The 14,299-nt window shown below is 62.2% G+C and overlaps 1 protein-coding gene across 4 annotated transcripts in view; it reads left to right on the forward strand.

The window, feature by feature from the left end:
• Nucleotides 1-13,472, forward strand: part of SPEG (striated muscle enriched protein kinase) — a 109,804-nt gene extending 96,332 nt beyond the window's left edge. For all 4 annotated transcript variants that reach the window (XM_050969633.1, XM_050969634.1, XM_050969635.1 and 1 more), the window contains 9 exons: nt 1,492-1,659; nt 2,241-2,363; nt 4,085-4,249; nt 4,617-5,367; nt 7,756-7,995; nt 9,363-9,586; nt 9,691-9,766; nt 10,399-10,548; nt 11,063-13,472. In XM_050969633.1, coding sequence (XP_050825590.1) covers nt 1,492-1,659; nt 2,241-2,363; nt 4,085-4,249; nt 4,617-5,367; nt 7,756-7,995; nt 9,363-9,586; nt 9,691-9,766; nt 10,399-10,548; nt 11,063-11,285 — 2,120 coding nt within the window. In that variant the 3' untranslated portion in view covers nt 11,286-13,472. The remainder of the gene's footprint in view (nt 1-1,491; nt 1,660-2,240; nt 2,364-4,084; nt 4,250-4,616; nt 5,368-7,755; nt 7,996-9,362; nt 9,587-9,690; nt 9,767-10,398; nt 10,549-11,062) is intronic.
• The last annotated feature ends 827 nt before the right edge of the window (nt 13,473-14,299 follow it).

Below are 14,299 nucleotides of genomic sequence, written 5' to 3' on the forward strand. Positions count from 1 at the left end.
CCTTGGAGCAGACTTGTTCAGGGCAAGAAGCTCACACGGCTTCACCTCCTGGGTCTCTCCTTGGAGCATTCAGCATCCTCTGCCCCTCCATGCACTACCCATAGCGAGCCCATCCAGGCGGGGTCCTGGGGAAGCCAAAGGCTCCTGCACCCCCACTTTGCAGTCAGACGTGACTCTCAGCCAGCCAGTAAAACAGGTTTATTCGATGACGGGAACAGGGTCTAAAACAGAGCTTGTAGGTACAGCGAACCGGACCCCTCAGCCGGGTCCATTCTAGGGGGCAGTGAGCCAGACCCCCACGTCTGCACTTCACTCCTCGTCCCCAGCCAGCTCCAGACTAACAACCCCTCCAGCCCCTCCTCTCTGCTCAGCCCCTTTCCCAGGCCAGGAGGTCACCTGATCCCTTTGTCTCCAACACCTTCAGCTGGCACCTTTGCAGAGGAGGGGCCCAGGCCATCAGTTGCTAGGAGACAGAGTGCCAGGCATTTAGGTGCACTGGCCCTTTGCTCTGCAGCAATCACACACCCTTATTCCACCACCTCGATATTAAGAGCTGCCTAGGGGACACCGAGGCACCAAGACAGTATTCAGAGAAAACATTAAGAACATTCCTAGTTCATCACAGAGAGTGACAGGCCTGTCTATCCCCGAGGTAACTGCAGCACATAGGGGAAACTGAGGCACACGTAGGCATCATGAAAATATTGCAAAAGAATTCCCACGTTTTCACACCTGGTCCCTTTGGTCTGGGGTTCTCCCCCTGCTGCCGGGTGCTCCCAGAGGATGCGGGGAGTCGCTCTCGGGGAGGAGAATGGCAGAAGATGAGTTTTTTTAGGCTTTAGTTGATGGTTTCTCCATCCAGATGTGGGGTGTTCCCAGCTCTGAGAGCCAAGCCTAGCCCGGCTGCGGTCACTGGCTCCTCTTTCAGGGAGAGCGTAAAAATTGCTGTGGGAGAGCAGCTCTTCCATCAGTGTCCAGCCCCGGCCAGGCACCCACTCAGCTCGCCCGGCCCGACGGGGAAGTGAGACAGAGGCAGGCGTTCGCCAGAGTCCAGACACTAACTCCCGGTTCTGGTCCCTGTCCTATTGCTGCAAACCCACAGGCGAGCTGGGCAGATCCCAGCCCCGTCTGGCTGAGAGCTCGGGATCTTGCCATGGGCTGGTGCCTGGCCTGCCCGTGTCACACCCATGTGTGCCCATTTCTCAGCCCCTCTCCCTGGTGAGCCTGTGCTGCTGGCCCCTGGATTCATCTACTGTCAAGACAGTCGCTCTGTTCAGGGACCAAAATCTCCCTTGGACCTAAGCCCGCAGGAGGCAGATGGAAGGGGCCTCGGGCCGGTGCCTGCCGGGTGCTCTGATGCCCAGGTGGACGTTGTTTGGGTACCAGAGCTGCCATGGGGCGGGGGTGCAGCTGCGCAGCTCTGAACGCCGAGCAGTGTGGGGGGCTGTGGTCTTGCTGCCAGCCAGCCCTGCTCATCCTCCCTCCCCACAGACAAGCAGGTGCTGGTGTCCGACGCCGCGGTCAACATTGTCTCGTGTAAGGATGGCCGCCAGCTGCTCTCCATCCCCAAGTCGTGCAAGAAGGATGCAGGCCTGTACGAGTGCACCGCTGCCAATGCCCTGGGCACCGCCACCAGCTCATGCACTCTGGCCGTGGCACGTAAGGGCCCTGGGCATGGGAGGGTGCTGGCTGCAGCAGCTCCTGTGAGGTGGCCAGGATCAGAGCTGCCCCGTTCCTGTCCAGGGAGCGCTCCGGTGGGGGGCTGCCAGACCCTGTCTGCCAGGCCCCCCTGTGGCTACTGCCCCAGGGCACTCGGGCAGGAGCCAAGGGATGGAGGGTCTGTCTGAGGCCTCCACCAGAGCTGGCAGGGTGGGGAACTGTGCAAATTACCGGGGCCCAGTGGTCCGGAAGGGGGCCCAGGGCCTGGCTTCATCACCCCTGTTTAGCCAGTCTGCTCTTGCTGGGGGGCCCGAACCTGCTTTCGGCAGCCCTGGCCCCTGCGCTGCGGGCGAGGCACATGCCAGCAGTGCAGAGCCCGGGGGCTGGTCACTCGACTGGCGAGTAGGCCCCAGCCCTCTGGTGCCACCAGCGCCACTAACCGGATCAGCGCTGCTTGTGACCCTGGTCTGGCTAGGCCGGCCAAGCCCCCTCCCTGACCCCTCTCCATTCCCTGCCTCCCCCCTCAGCCCGTTTCTCGCCCTCGCCAGCCCCATTACAGTGCGCTCTGTCTCCCCTGCCAGGCCTGCCGGGGAAGACGGGCACTCCGGAGATACCTCAGAAGTACAAGAACACGGTGCTGGTGCTGTGGAAGCCTGCGGACAGCCGGGCCCCTTGCACCTACATCCTGGAGTGCAAACTGAACGGTACGAGGCCTTCCGTGCCCAGCCGGCACCGCCTGGGCCCATGGGCAGGGCTGGCAGGGCCTGGATTCCTGGGGGGCAGCTCTGGGACCGCGCTGGTCAGTCCCCTCAGCCCTGTGCTGCCCCCTCCACTGCTCTCCCATGACTGGTGCTGGATCCCCAGGGTACAACCTGGCACTCTGGGACCAGCAGCAAACCCCTCCAGGTGCTGTGATCACTCAGCCCAGCTGCTTGCGGAGCCCAGCTCCATTGAATGTTCCCAGAGCCGGTCAAAGTACAAAGCAGGTTTATTCACTGCAGGAAGGTTGGTTGTAAGTGATTGGAAGTGGGAGGCATAAAAGGTCAGAGGCAGGTTTAGTTGGGAATTGGTTGATTTAGTTGGGGTTGGTCCTGCTTTGAGCAGGGGGTTGGACTAGATCCCTCCTGAGGTCCCTTCCAACCCTGAGATTCTGTGATTCCACGATTCAGGTACCAGAGACAATAACCAGTACGGGCCCAGTCTGAATCTTAAAGCTCATTCCTAGGCCCTGCCAGTGTCGCGGCTGTGAAGAGTATCACGGGCCAGGAAATTAGCCCTTCCCTTTGAAATCTCCTCTCCCCCATGCCGCCGGGAGCGTCCCAGCCACGGGGCTCCTAGCTGCGAGTCCCACCCAGCTGGGGAGGGACAGGAGTTGTCCTTCCCCTGCTCAGGGGAGGGGGGATCAGACTCACCTCTGGGGACCTTTCGGGTTGGGTCCCCCATGAAACCTCAGGTGTAACTGACTGAAAACGTGAAATTAACCGATTTCCCCACTCTCTGGCTGTGAAATTGATCAAAATGGATGGTGAGTTTGGTAGGGCCCAACTTACACTAGGCAGCATTTGGATCAAGCAGTTTTCTCACCCCACTGGATGTCACGGGTCTTCATACGCTGGCTTCTCTCTCCAGCCTGGGGCCAGTCTCCTCCGCTGGACTCTCTGTCTCCTCCATGTTCTTGTGGCTTCCCGTGTAGGTGGAGGAGGAGAAGGCCAGGGCATGATGCCCCCGTCCCCTATTTGATACTCTCAGCCCATGTGCCCAGACGTGCCTGGGGGGCTTTGCTGAGTCGCAGAGCTGAGCAGTCCCATTGTGTGGCGCTCGCACAATTGTCACTGAATTGTAACCACTTGATTCCCGCGCCCCTGCTGATCAATGATCCCTGGACACTCCTGGGAGCAGAGACTCACGTTTACGGCAAAGTTCAGGAGCAGCCATTCAGCAAAGTCTTCTCCCTTCATACACACTAATGATACGTGAACAAGGGGTTCAGCAGATCATGACCTTTCGTATCACAGCGTACGTGGCCTGCTTTCTGTGAGGTCTCGCACCCCTGTATGAATGATAAATATGGGGGTCACAGGGTGTTATGTGGAGGTTCAGTGCGTCACAGGATCTCTGCAGTCTCCAGGCCTCGGGACCTGCACAGCTCAGGGGTCTGTGGGCAGAGGCACGGGCACCGGATGCTGGCCCCACACTGGAGAGCCCCCAGTAGCCCTTCTGAGGGCCAAGGAGCCCTGAGCATCACCTCTGGGTGCCTGCCCTTCAGCGTTCATACCCCTGCTGCAAGGGTGGGATTGAGGACCCTGCTAGGGCCCCGTGCTGCCCACACCCAGGGCACCATCTCCCTGCAGATCCCAGTGCTGTGTCGATCTCCCACTGCAGCCAGTGCCCAGCCGGGCGCTGATGGCTGCACGTCCCTCCCCAGGGGAACGCAAGTGGAAGACCATCAGCTCGGGCATCCCCGACTGCTACTTCAACGTGACGGAGCTGCCCACCAGGAGCACGGCCAGGTTTCGGGTTGCCTGCGTCAATATGGCTGGCCAGGGGCCCTACAGCAACCCCTCGGAGATGGTGGCCATCGAGCCCGACGGTGAGTGAGCTCCTGGGGGGCCCTGGCCCAGCCCCATCCCTGGCCGCTCTGGGGTCGTGGTGGGTGCAGCAGCACCAGGCCGGGGACATGGGGATCGTGGGGCACTGGGTGGTAGTGGGGCCCATTTGTGTGTCGTGAACCAAACTAAAGTGGGGGGTCCCCCTAGCAGGCGGGGGGGGGCATGTGCTGGCCTCAGTGGGGAGGGGTGGGGGACTCCCAGCTGCCCTGCTCCATGGCTGCAGGGGTTGGGGGGGACCCTGGTTACTGCCTCGGTCACTCCCTTGGCTCCATCTGCCCCCCATCTCCCCAGGGGCGGGGTGGGGCAGGGCACTCACTGGCCGTCTGCTCTCTTTTGTTTGCTGTCTAGATCCCAGCGCTGCCCGGAAGGACGTGGCTGCCCCCGAGAGAGCAGCTTCCAGACGCTCCACCCAACCCCCTCCTGCCCAGCCTGTGCCCCAAACCGTGGGGGCCCCTCCCCCCACCCCGCCCCGCAAGCACAAAGGGGTCGTGCACATGCCCGGTCGGGCACCCCAGACGCCTGTTCCCAGGGACGTTTCTGCCGCCATTCAGCCGCCTTCCCGTGCCGAGACAGAGCCTGCCCCCCAACAGCAGCTCTGCCCTCCTGCCGCCCCCCCAGCAATTGCTGGGTCTGGCTCCCCAGAGCCGGCGTTAACGCCATCCAGGGCTGCCCCTCCGCGCCCCCTCGCCACCCACACAACCAGCCAGGCGGTGCAGGGATCACCCGCCCCAGGCCCCCCCTCACCCCGGGGCTCACCCACCCGTCCAGCCCAACCCCCTTCCCGACTCTCCCCCATTGCTCCAGCATTGGCCACGCCCGTGTCCCCCTCCCCCAAAGCGGCGCCCATGTACGTGGTCACCTCCTTTGTCTCCATGCCGGCTGCGACACCCCCCACGGAAGCCCTGTCCCCTCTCCCCAAAGAGGCGGTGCCATCAGCCACAAAGTTCCTGAGCCGGAGTGCCACCCCGAGCAGGGAGCCCAGCGGCCCCGCCAGCAGGCTTAGCCCCACGGGGCCGGGGGCTCCAGAGGCAAAGGAGGGCACAGCGCTGCGCCAGGGGGTCCCCCAGAAGCCTTACACCTTCCTGGAGGAGAAAGCAAGGTTAGTGCTGGGCACTGCCCTGTCTGGGCACCAGGGTTCGGCCAGAGCAGCTCCTGGGATCCCCTGCAGTGTGCCACGCTCTGCACTGCCGGGGGGGGGGGGTGTATCTGAGAGAGCGAGATCCAGTGGGGTCCACCTGACCCTATGTCCCGGCATCACGGACCCCCAGGATCGGGGCCACGGCCCCTGCGTGGGGACAGGCTCTGGGAGGCCTCTTCAGTGGGCCAGGCCCCGAGGGGTCTCGCTCTCCCTCCAGGGGAAGTCACGCGGCTTCATCACCTCCTGGGGCTGGACCCCTGGGCCTGCAGCCCCCCTGCCCCCCCCCCGTGAGCCCCGGGCAGCAAGTCCCCCTGAGACAGACCCCGAGGGAGACTTGTACCATCTTGGGGGGCAGCGCCCCCTCCGCCAGCGTCTGCAGGGACATGCAGCCAGCGCGGCCGACAGGCGGGTGATTAGTCACCTGGACCGGCCCGGGGAGCCCACAGAAGTGAAGGTTAAAGCATCGGCCAGAGCCCAGGCACAGGCAGGGAGCCTCATGGCCCCAGCTCTGCCCCAGGCTGCCCCACGCAGGGCTGCAAGGCCAGCGGCTGGCCCAAGGCTGAAGAGTTGCAGTGCAGCCTGTGGGGCTCGGTGGGAGGCTGGGCTCTGGGGCCCCGACCCTGACGGGTCACAGTCCTGCAGCCTGAGCCCGAGCGAGCTGACCCAGGCCAGCCGCAGCCAAACCGGGGGGCTTTTATCCCTGTGTCTGACGACCTCGGGTGGGCTCCAGCTGGGAGTCCCCGCTCCTGCCAGCAGCCGGCTCTAATCCCCCATCCGCTGTTCACTGGCTGGGGGGGTTGTGCCCAGCCTCCCTGGGGACAGGGGGTGAAATCCCCGCCCCCCCCTCCCGTGACTGGCTTTGCTGGGATTCCCCACTGATATGGGGCTGGGCCGAGCCAGTCCTTGGTAACAACCTTCCCGACTCAGACAGCCTGGCGACATTCACACCAATGTCTCTGAGCCTCCCCCAGAGCAAACCGCCTCACCCACCCAGGAACCATGCAGCTTGTTGGGAAGACCGAGGCACAGGGGCATACAAATATCACCAGCGATTCCCCCTTGGCCACTCCCAGGTCACCCTGGAGCACCTGCCCCACAGGCTGGGGCTCTCCCCTTTGTGGGGTGCAGGCTGTGGCTTGGCAGCCTAGAAGTGGCTCCTGGAATCAGGGCTCAGCAGCTGATGACCGACATGGTGCCCAGCGCAGGTTCTCCGGCAGCACCAGCACCGGTGTCTCAGGGCTCCCTGGGCTTGGCTCCGGGCAGGGGTGGGAGGGACGCAGGGTGGGGCAGGGAGACGTCCCCAGCATGGCTGGCTGCCCACCTGCTGCCGGGCTTCACCAAGGCAGCTCTCTCCTGGGTTTAGGGTTCAATCCCCCCAGTCTGAGCCTGGTTCTTCCTGTAGCTTTTGGATCAGGTCTGGTCCCTGGCACCAGCCGGCATCTCCCCAGCTCAGTCCTGGCCTCCTTGGCACTCGCCCTGGGGCAGCCCACCCTGCTGTCCGTAGGCTCCAGGCCAGCACCGAGCCTTGGCCAGTTTCCTCCCCGGCAGGGAGGCCAGGGCCGAGTTTGCCCTGTGAGACTGGCAGGAGCTGCCCCCCTCCCGCGTGAATCTGGAGTCGCTCTCGGCCCGTGCGGTAAGTGGGGGGGGGGCGCTGCCAGCTCTCTGGCACTCAGCCCAGGGAGCGGAAAAGTGCTTACAGGGCTGGCTGGGTCTGACCAAAAAAAAAAAAAAAAAAAAAAATTGGAGCTATGCCCATCTCCTAGAACTGGAAGGGACCCTGAAAGGTCATTGAGTCCAGCCCCCTGCCTTTACTAGCAGGACCAAGTACTGATTTTTGCTCCAGATCCCTAAGTGCCCCCCTCAAGGATTGACCTCACAACCCAGGGTTTAGCAGGCCAATGCTCAAACCACTGAGCTATCCCTCCCTCAAGCACTTATGCTGCCCTGGGCCAGATGTGTCCCTGTACCCAGCAGACCCAACCTGCCCCCCACGGGCCTGGCCTCCACCTCAGCTCCTTGTTCTCCTGCTGCTCTGCACAGCCGGGTCTCCGGCACAGGGGTGGGTGTTGCTGGACACCAGATATCCAGGCAGGTCTCTGCAGAGATTAAACAACTTCCCCTCCCACAGTCAAACACGCAGCACATGGGTAAACTGAGGCACACACAACATTGAGAAAATCCCCACATGGGGGGAGGGAGCCAGGCTTGGGGGGAGCTGAAGAGCCTGGCGAATCTGCCTTCATTCTGCGGCCACACAGCAGTGCCTAGAGGCACCCGGGGGGCTGTCTCTGGCTCGGACCCCTTGCAGCCCCACTGCACAGCCGGTGCCAATGGTGTCCTGTCCCTTAGGGGCCGGTTCGGGGTGATCCGGGAGTGCAAGGAGAACGCCACGGGAAAGCACTTCATGGCCAAGATCATTCCTTACGAGGCGGAGAAGAAGCAGAGCGTCCTGCAGGAGTACGAGATCCTCAGGGGGCTGCACCACGAACGCGTCATGGGCCTGCACGAGGCCTACATCACCCCCCGCTACCTGGTGCTGATCGCTGAGCACTGCGCCGGCAAGGAGATCCTCTACCACCTCGTGGACAGGTGGGGGCTGGGCCTGGGGCGGGGGAGGGGCTGGGCCTTGTGCTGTGGAGGGGGGCAGAAAGGGGAGGGGGCAGGGCTGGGCCCTGGTAGCTGGGGAGCGGCCATGGGGGTTGGGGGATGGGTCCTGGCATTGAGGGGGGAATGGGCCCAGCAGGGGAGGGGGGGCGGTCTCTGGCAGTGGTGGGAGGGGGGATGGGCCGTAGCAGGAGGGGTTGGGATGGACCCAGTGGGGAAGGGGGGATGGGTCCTGCCAGTGGGGAGGGGGCGGGCGCTGACCCCCTGTAATGATGTGGTTCTGGCGGGGCCCAACTGAGAGTGCCAATTCAGGACCAATCGCTTAAAACAGGGCAGTTACAGCCCCAGGCTGGGGTTTTTCCACCTCTGAGGCAAACCAAACCAGTCAGACCAAGCGGACTTCGGTTTCACCCCACTGGCTAACCACAAGTCACACAAGCAATTTCCTTAGACACTCCAGTCTCCCAGTATCACCACCAGTCCCACTTGTCCTGGGGACAAACGGTTATGAAAACCAACATCCCAATGAAAGAAAAAAGGTTCTTCTGATCCCAAAGGACCACGCCCCAGACCCAGGTCAATAGACAAGTCAGATCTTACCCACAAATCACTGTGTTGCCAATCCTTTAGAATCTAAAGGTTTATTCATAAAGGGAAAAAGATACAGTTGGGAGCTAGAATTGGTTAAATGGAATCAATTCCATACAGCGATGGCAAAGTTCTTGGTTCAGGCTTGTAGCAGTGATGGAGTAAACTGCAGGTTTAAATCAAGTCTCTGGAACATCCCCCACTGGGATGGGTCATCAGTCCTTTGTGTAGAGCTTCAGCTTGTAGCAAAGTCCCTCCAGAGGTAAGAAGCAGGATTGAAGACCAGATGGAGATGAGGCATCAGCCTTATACAGGCACTTCCAGGTGTAAGAACACATCTTTGTTCTTACTGTGGAAAATTACAGCAAAATGGAGTCTGGAGTCACATGGGCCAGTTCCTGCACTCCCTGCTGAGTCACAAGGCGTATCTGCCTCCTCTCAATGGGTCAATTGTGTAGCTGATGGTCCTTAATGGACCATCAAGCAGGCTAGGCAGAGCTAACACCAACTTGTCTGGGATGTTTCCCAGAAACATAGCACAAATTTGAAATACAGAGTATAGATCCAATACTCATAACTTCAACTACAAAATGATACAGACATACAGGCAGCATAACCATAACCAGCAACCCAGAACCTGGTCTTAGACACCTTATATGACCCCCTTTTCCATAAGGATTTGGTACCACTACAGGACCTTGGTTGCAGCCATGGTCTATATGGTCCCAGATTATATCAGTAACGTCACACCACCCTCCCCGCAGGTTCCGCTACTCGGAGGACGACGTGGCCGGCTACGTGCTGCAGCTGCTGCAGGGGCTGGAGTACCTGCACGGGCGCCGCATCGTGCACCTGGACATCAAGCCTGACAACGTGCTTGTCGCCTCCAGCAACGCGGTGAAGATCATCGACTTCGGCAGTGCCCAGAGCTACAACCCTCTGGTGCTGCGCAGACTGGGGCGCCGCGTGGGCACGCTGGAGTTCATGTGTGAGTGCTCGTGCCTGGCACGCCTTCCTCTGCGCAGGGGGTGAGTGAATCCCCGATCACCCGGCAGGCCGGAGCCTGACCCACTCCCCTTCTCTCCCCTGCAGCTCCAGAGGTGGTGAAGGGAGACCCAGTGGGTTCTGCTGCCGATATCTGGGGGGTCGGCGTGCTCACCTACATCATGTGAGTCCCCTGCAGGGCGCGAGGGAGCCAGGGCCGGGGCCTTAGTGTGGCTGTACAAGCTGAGGGCACTCATGGAGCTCGGGTGCGGGGCATACAGGGTTAATGCCCTGGAATGAGGTGCAGGGCAGGGCACAGCCTGGTCTCTGTCTAACGCAGGGGCTGCGGGTCAGAAGTGAGGGGCACTGGCGGGGGGAGCAGGGCTGGGCTGGGCTAGCAGGGGCTGCGGGTTGAGAGAGGGGCACTGGGGGGGGCAGAGCTGGGCTGGGCTAGCAGGGGGCTGGGGGTCGGGAGTGAGGGGCACCTGCAGAGTGGCGGGGTGATATCCCTGGGGGTTCCAGCCCTGAACCAGTGAGCGCTGGTTGCCCCTTCACACCCTGCATTTAAAGTCTGAGGCACTGCGGGACTGGGGCTGTTTCTGGCCTGGCCCTGGGTTCAAGAGACACCAGCATTAATCCCCGCGGTGGGGCTGAAGCAGAGCCCTGGGCTGGCAGCAGGGCCGGTGCTTTGCTGTGTCCGTGGCAGCCAGCTGGGCGCGCACCCCGGGGGTGCAGGGACTGGAGAAGGGCTGGGGCTGCGCTGGCCCTTGGCCAAGTCCGGGGGGGCTCCTCACCCCCTGTGGTGCCGGTCCCCAGGCTCAGCGGCCGGTCGCCGTTCTTCGAGCTGGATCCCATCGAGACTGAGAACAGGATCCTGGCCGGGCGCTTCGACGCCTTCAAGCTGTACCCCAACGCCTCGCAGAGCGCTGCCCTCTTCATCCGCAAGGTGCTCTGCATCTACCCCTGGTGAGCACCGGCCGGCCGGCTGGGGGACCGCAGCCTGCCCCAGCACAGCCCCTGTGCCAGGTCCAGGCCTGCCTTTCGCACGCACTGTGTGTGGGCATTGCACGGGGGGGGCAGCGGGTCTGGGTTCTATCCCAGCTTGGGGATGGGAGTGGGGGCTAGAGCAGGGTTCTCAAACTGGGGGTTGGGACCCCTCAGGGGGTCATGAGGTTATTACATGGGGGGGTCACAAGCCTGCACCCCAAACCCCACTTTGCCTCCAGCATTTATAATGGTGTTAAATATATCAAGTGTTTTTAATTGATTGGAGAGGGGGTTGTGCTCAGAGGCTGCTCTGTCCCGGGGTCACCAGGCCAAACCTTTGAGGGCTGCGGGGCTGGTGGGCTGGAACAGGGCAAGTGGGAGTCAGGACTGGCTGGGCTTTGGGCTCGCCTGCGCCCCGGGGGACGAGCAGCCTGGGGCTCCCCGGCGGGAGACACGGCCACTCCCTCACCCCGGCTCTCCCTGGCTCTCGCAGGAGCCGGCCCACCGTCAAGGACTGTTTTGCCAGCCCCTGGCTGCAGGACGCCTACCTGATGAAGCTGCGCCGCCAGACCCTGACCTTCACCACCAACCGGCTCAAGGAGTTCCTGGTGGAGCACCAGCGGCGGCGCGGCGAGGCTGTCACCAAGCACAAGGTCTTACTCCGCTCCTACCGCGGCTCCGGCAGCCAGCCGCCCCCTGCGCCGGTCACGCAGTAGCCCCCCCCCCGCGGCGACGGAGGAGTCGAAGGAACATTCCAGGGGCCGGGCCCGCGGCGGCAGGTTCCCGGAGGCTGGCGCGCTCCGGCAGGGCAGGGCAGGGCAGGGCTGGGCCGCTCGGGGCGCAGAGGAGACCGCGGGCCCCTCCGCCCAGCAGAGTCGGCACTGCCGGGGGCTCACTGCTCCACGCCTGACTGCTCCCGCTCCTCCTGCGGGCGCCTGCTGCCGGGGCGGGACGTCCTGTTTGCTGTGCCGGAGGCCAGGGAAAGCTACGCAAACAGCTAGACTTGCAGGACTAGGGGCTGCAGGGGGAGGGGAGTGTCTGGGGAGCCCTGTCAAGGGGGGAGATGGAGGGCCAGGGGCAGGAAGCAGGAGCTGTGACGATGGGAAGCCACCAGCATTGTCTGCCCTTTGAGATGTTTCCCCCGGGTTTAGGGGAGCGCAGCCCGGCCTGCGGGGTTCCACTGCCAGCAACCAGCTCGGCGCGTCTTCTCCCTCCAGCGCCACGCATGCTCTGGGGCTGGGCTGGAGGGCTGCCCACATGCCCTGTAACCGGAGCTGGGGGGAGCAGAGCTGCGTCCTCCGGGGTCCTGGCAGCAGCGCCCAGCGTTAGTGTCACCGCGTGCCTCCTGCACCTCTCGAGGGCGCTGTCGCCCTGGTTTGGCTGTCCAGCACCGGCCCCACTCGGTGGCCTCCCTCCCTGCCCCCACGCCCGCAGGCTGCCGAGGCGCTGGCGGGGCAAATGGTGAGTTTGCATCTGTGCTGAACATGGCTGAGCTGGTTGTGCAACCTCCCCCTCCCCCCCCCCCGCACAGCTCAGGCCCCAGGGAGTGGCTACAACACGCCTGGTGTGTGGGGGGGCTGTAGTGGCCGGCGGGGAGGCTTCACTGCGGGGGGGGGGGGGTGGATTTTGACTGAGGGCAACCTGTGGCTTCAGTTCCATTGGAAGTCAGGGAAACTGGTGCCTGTTATGGATGAAGGCAAACTGAGCAGCCTCCCCGCCGCCTCCCCGCACCTGGGGAGCTGCTAGGAGTCACCTGCTGTGTCCAGCCACAGTCTGACACGCAGAGCGATGCCCGTGTGCCCCTGTGCACACACAGTGACACGCCTGTACACATGTACAGTGACTTCCCTATGCGTGCATAGCGACATGCCTCTACATACACACGCCTGTACACACACACAGTGACACGCCTGTACACACACACAGCAACATGCCTGTACACATGTACAGTGACTTCCCTATGTGTGCATAGCAACATGCCTCTACATACATACACACATGCCTGTACACACACACACAGTGACATGCCTGTGCACATGTACGGTGAGTCCCCTATGCACACATAGCGACACGCCTGTACACATGTACAATGACTCCCCTGTGCACACAGCGATACGCCTCTACATACACACACACGTCTGTACACATGCACAACAACATGCCTGTACACATGTACAGTGACTCCCCTATCCACGCACAGCTGCATGCCTGTATGCCCCCCTACACACACACAGTGACGCCTGTACAAACGTACACACAGACAGGGACACACCTGTACACACACACAGCGACACACGACACTCCCATACACCCCATGCATGCGCACACACCTGGAGCGTGGTGACACAGAACGACACTCCCCCATACGCCCCCCTGCGCTTCCCAGTGCCAGGCAGTTCCCAGATAACTGTCCCTGCAGGGCTCTGCCCCAGGGATGCCTGCCCAGGTCTCTGCACCAACCACCCCCTCGCTCTGCGCAGGACCCATTCCCCCCTCCTCCACCCCGGGGCTTCGGCTGGACCCCTGGCACTGCGGCCCCAGAGATACCGCGTGGGGTGGCAGCTTTGGACACAATCCCACCCCGCTTCCCCCAGCCGTTGTCCCTCCCCCGCCATTGTCCCCCCGCTTTCCCCAGCCGTTGTCCCCTCGCCCCCCTCGCTGCGCTCTGGGCTTGGGACTGCAGTTGCTCTGGTGTGGACAAGCCATGTGACTGAGAAGCAATAAAGGCCCTGACAGCCCGGCCTGGCTCCGTGTGGTCACTGGGGAGCCCGGCAGCCCCCCGGCTCACAGTCAGCGGGGGCAGGGACCCAGCCGGGTGCTCCAGGCCGGTTTCAGAGGCGATCGGCCCAACGCCGAGGCTACAAACGGTGGCTGAAAAGGAGCCACCCTTCCCAGCGCGTTCGTAGCTGGCCAAAAGCTGGGGTCCCGCAGCAGAGACGGCGCGTGGCCCTGCCAAGCAGCCGGCCAGGCTCCCACGGGACGGGAAGCAGCACTTGGAAATAACAGAGCAGCTCTGGACGAAGGGGGCAGAGACCCAAACGAGTCGTTCTGAGCTGTGGCACATCAGGGAGGGACCCCGCTGAATCCTAGGAAAGCGATAGGCCCCTTAGCCGACAGGCTACAACGTTATACCAAGGTTCAGTGCAAAGTTTCCATATACCAAGGCTCATCAGTACAAGGTTTCTCTATGAGGCTTTGATACAAAGTCTCATGAAAACAGAGGTTCCCCGTGGGTAGACCCACAACAAGGTTATATGAAGAGGCACAATGTAAAGTCACATGAAAATTATCAGAGATTTATCTGCTCTAGGGAGGTGGTGGAATCTCCTTCCTTAGAGGTGTTTAAGGTCAGGCTTGACAAAGCCCTGGCTGGGATGATTTAGTTGGGGTTGGTCCTGCTTTGAGCAGGGAGTTGGACTAGACCCCTCCTGAGATTCCGTGATTCTAAGTACGCTCAGTGAGTGAGGAAGTGCACGTAGGGAGGAAAACTCAGCTGCACAGGTACAAACTGGGGACTAAGTGGCTCGGTGGTAGCACTGCTGGACAGGATCCGGGGTTACGGTGCAGCATGAACTGAGGACGAATCAGCAATGTGATGTGGCTGTGAAAAGGGCCAATCTCATTCTGAGATGTAGGAACAGGAGCATCGTATGGGACATGGGAGGTCACTGTCCCGCTCTGCTCAGCACTGGCGATGCCTCAGCTGGACTCCTGTGTCCAGTTCCGGGCC

Source organism: Gopherus flavomarginatus, chromosome 10 (genome assembly GCF_025201925.1).
Source record: "Gopherus flavomarginatus isolate rGopFla2 chromosome 10, rGopFla2.mat.asm, whole genome shotgun sequence".
NCBI classification, from domain to species: domain Eukaryota; kingdom Metazoa; phylum Chordata; order Testudines; family Testudinidae; genus Gopherus; species Gopherus flavomarginatus.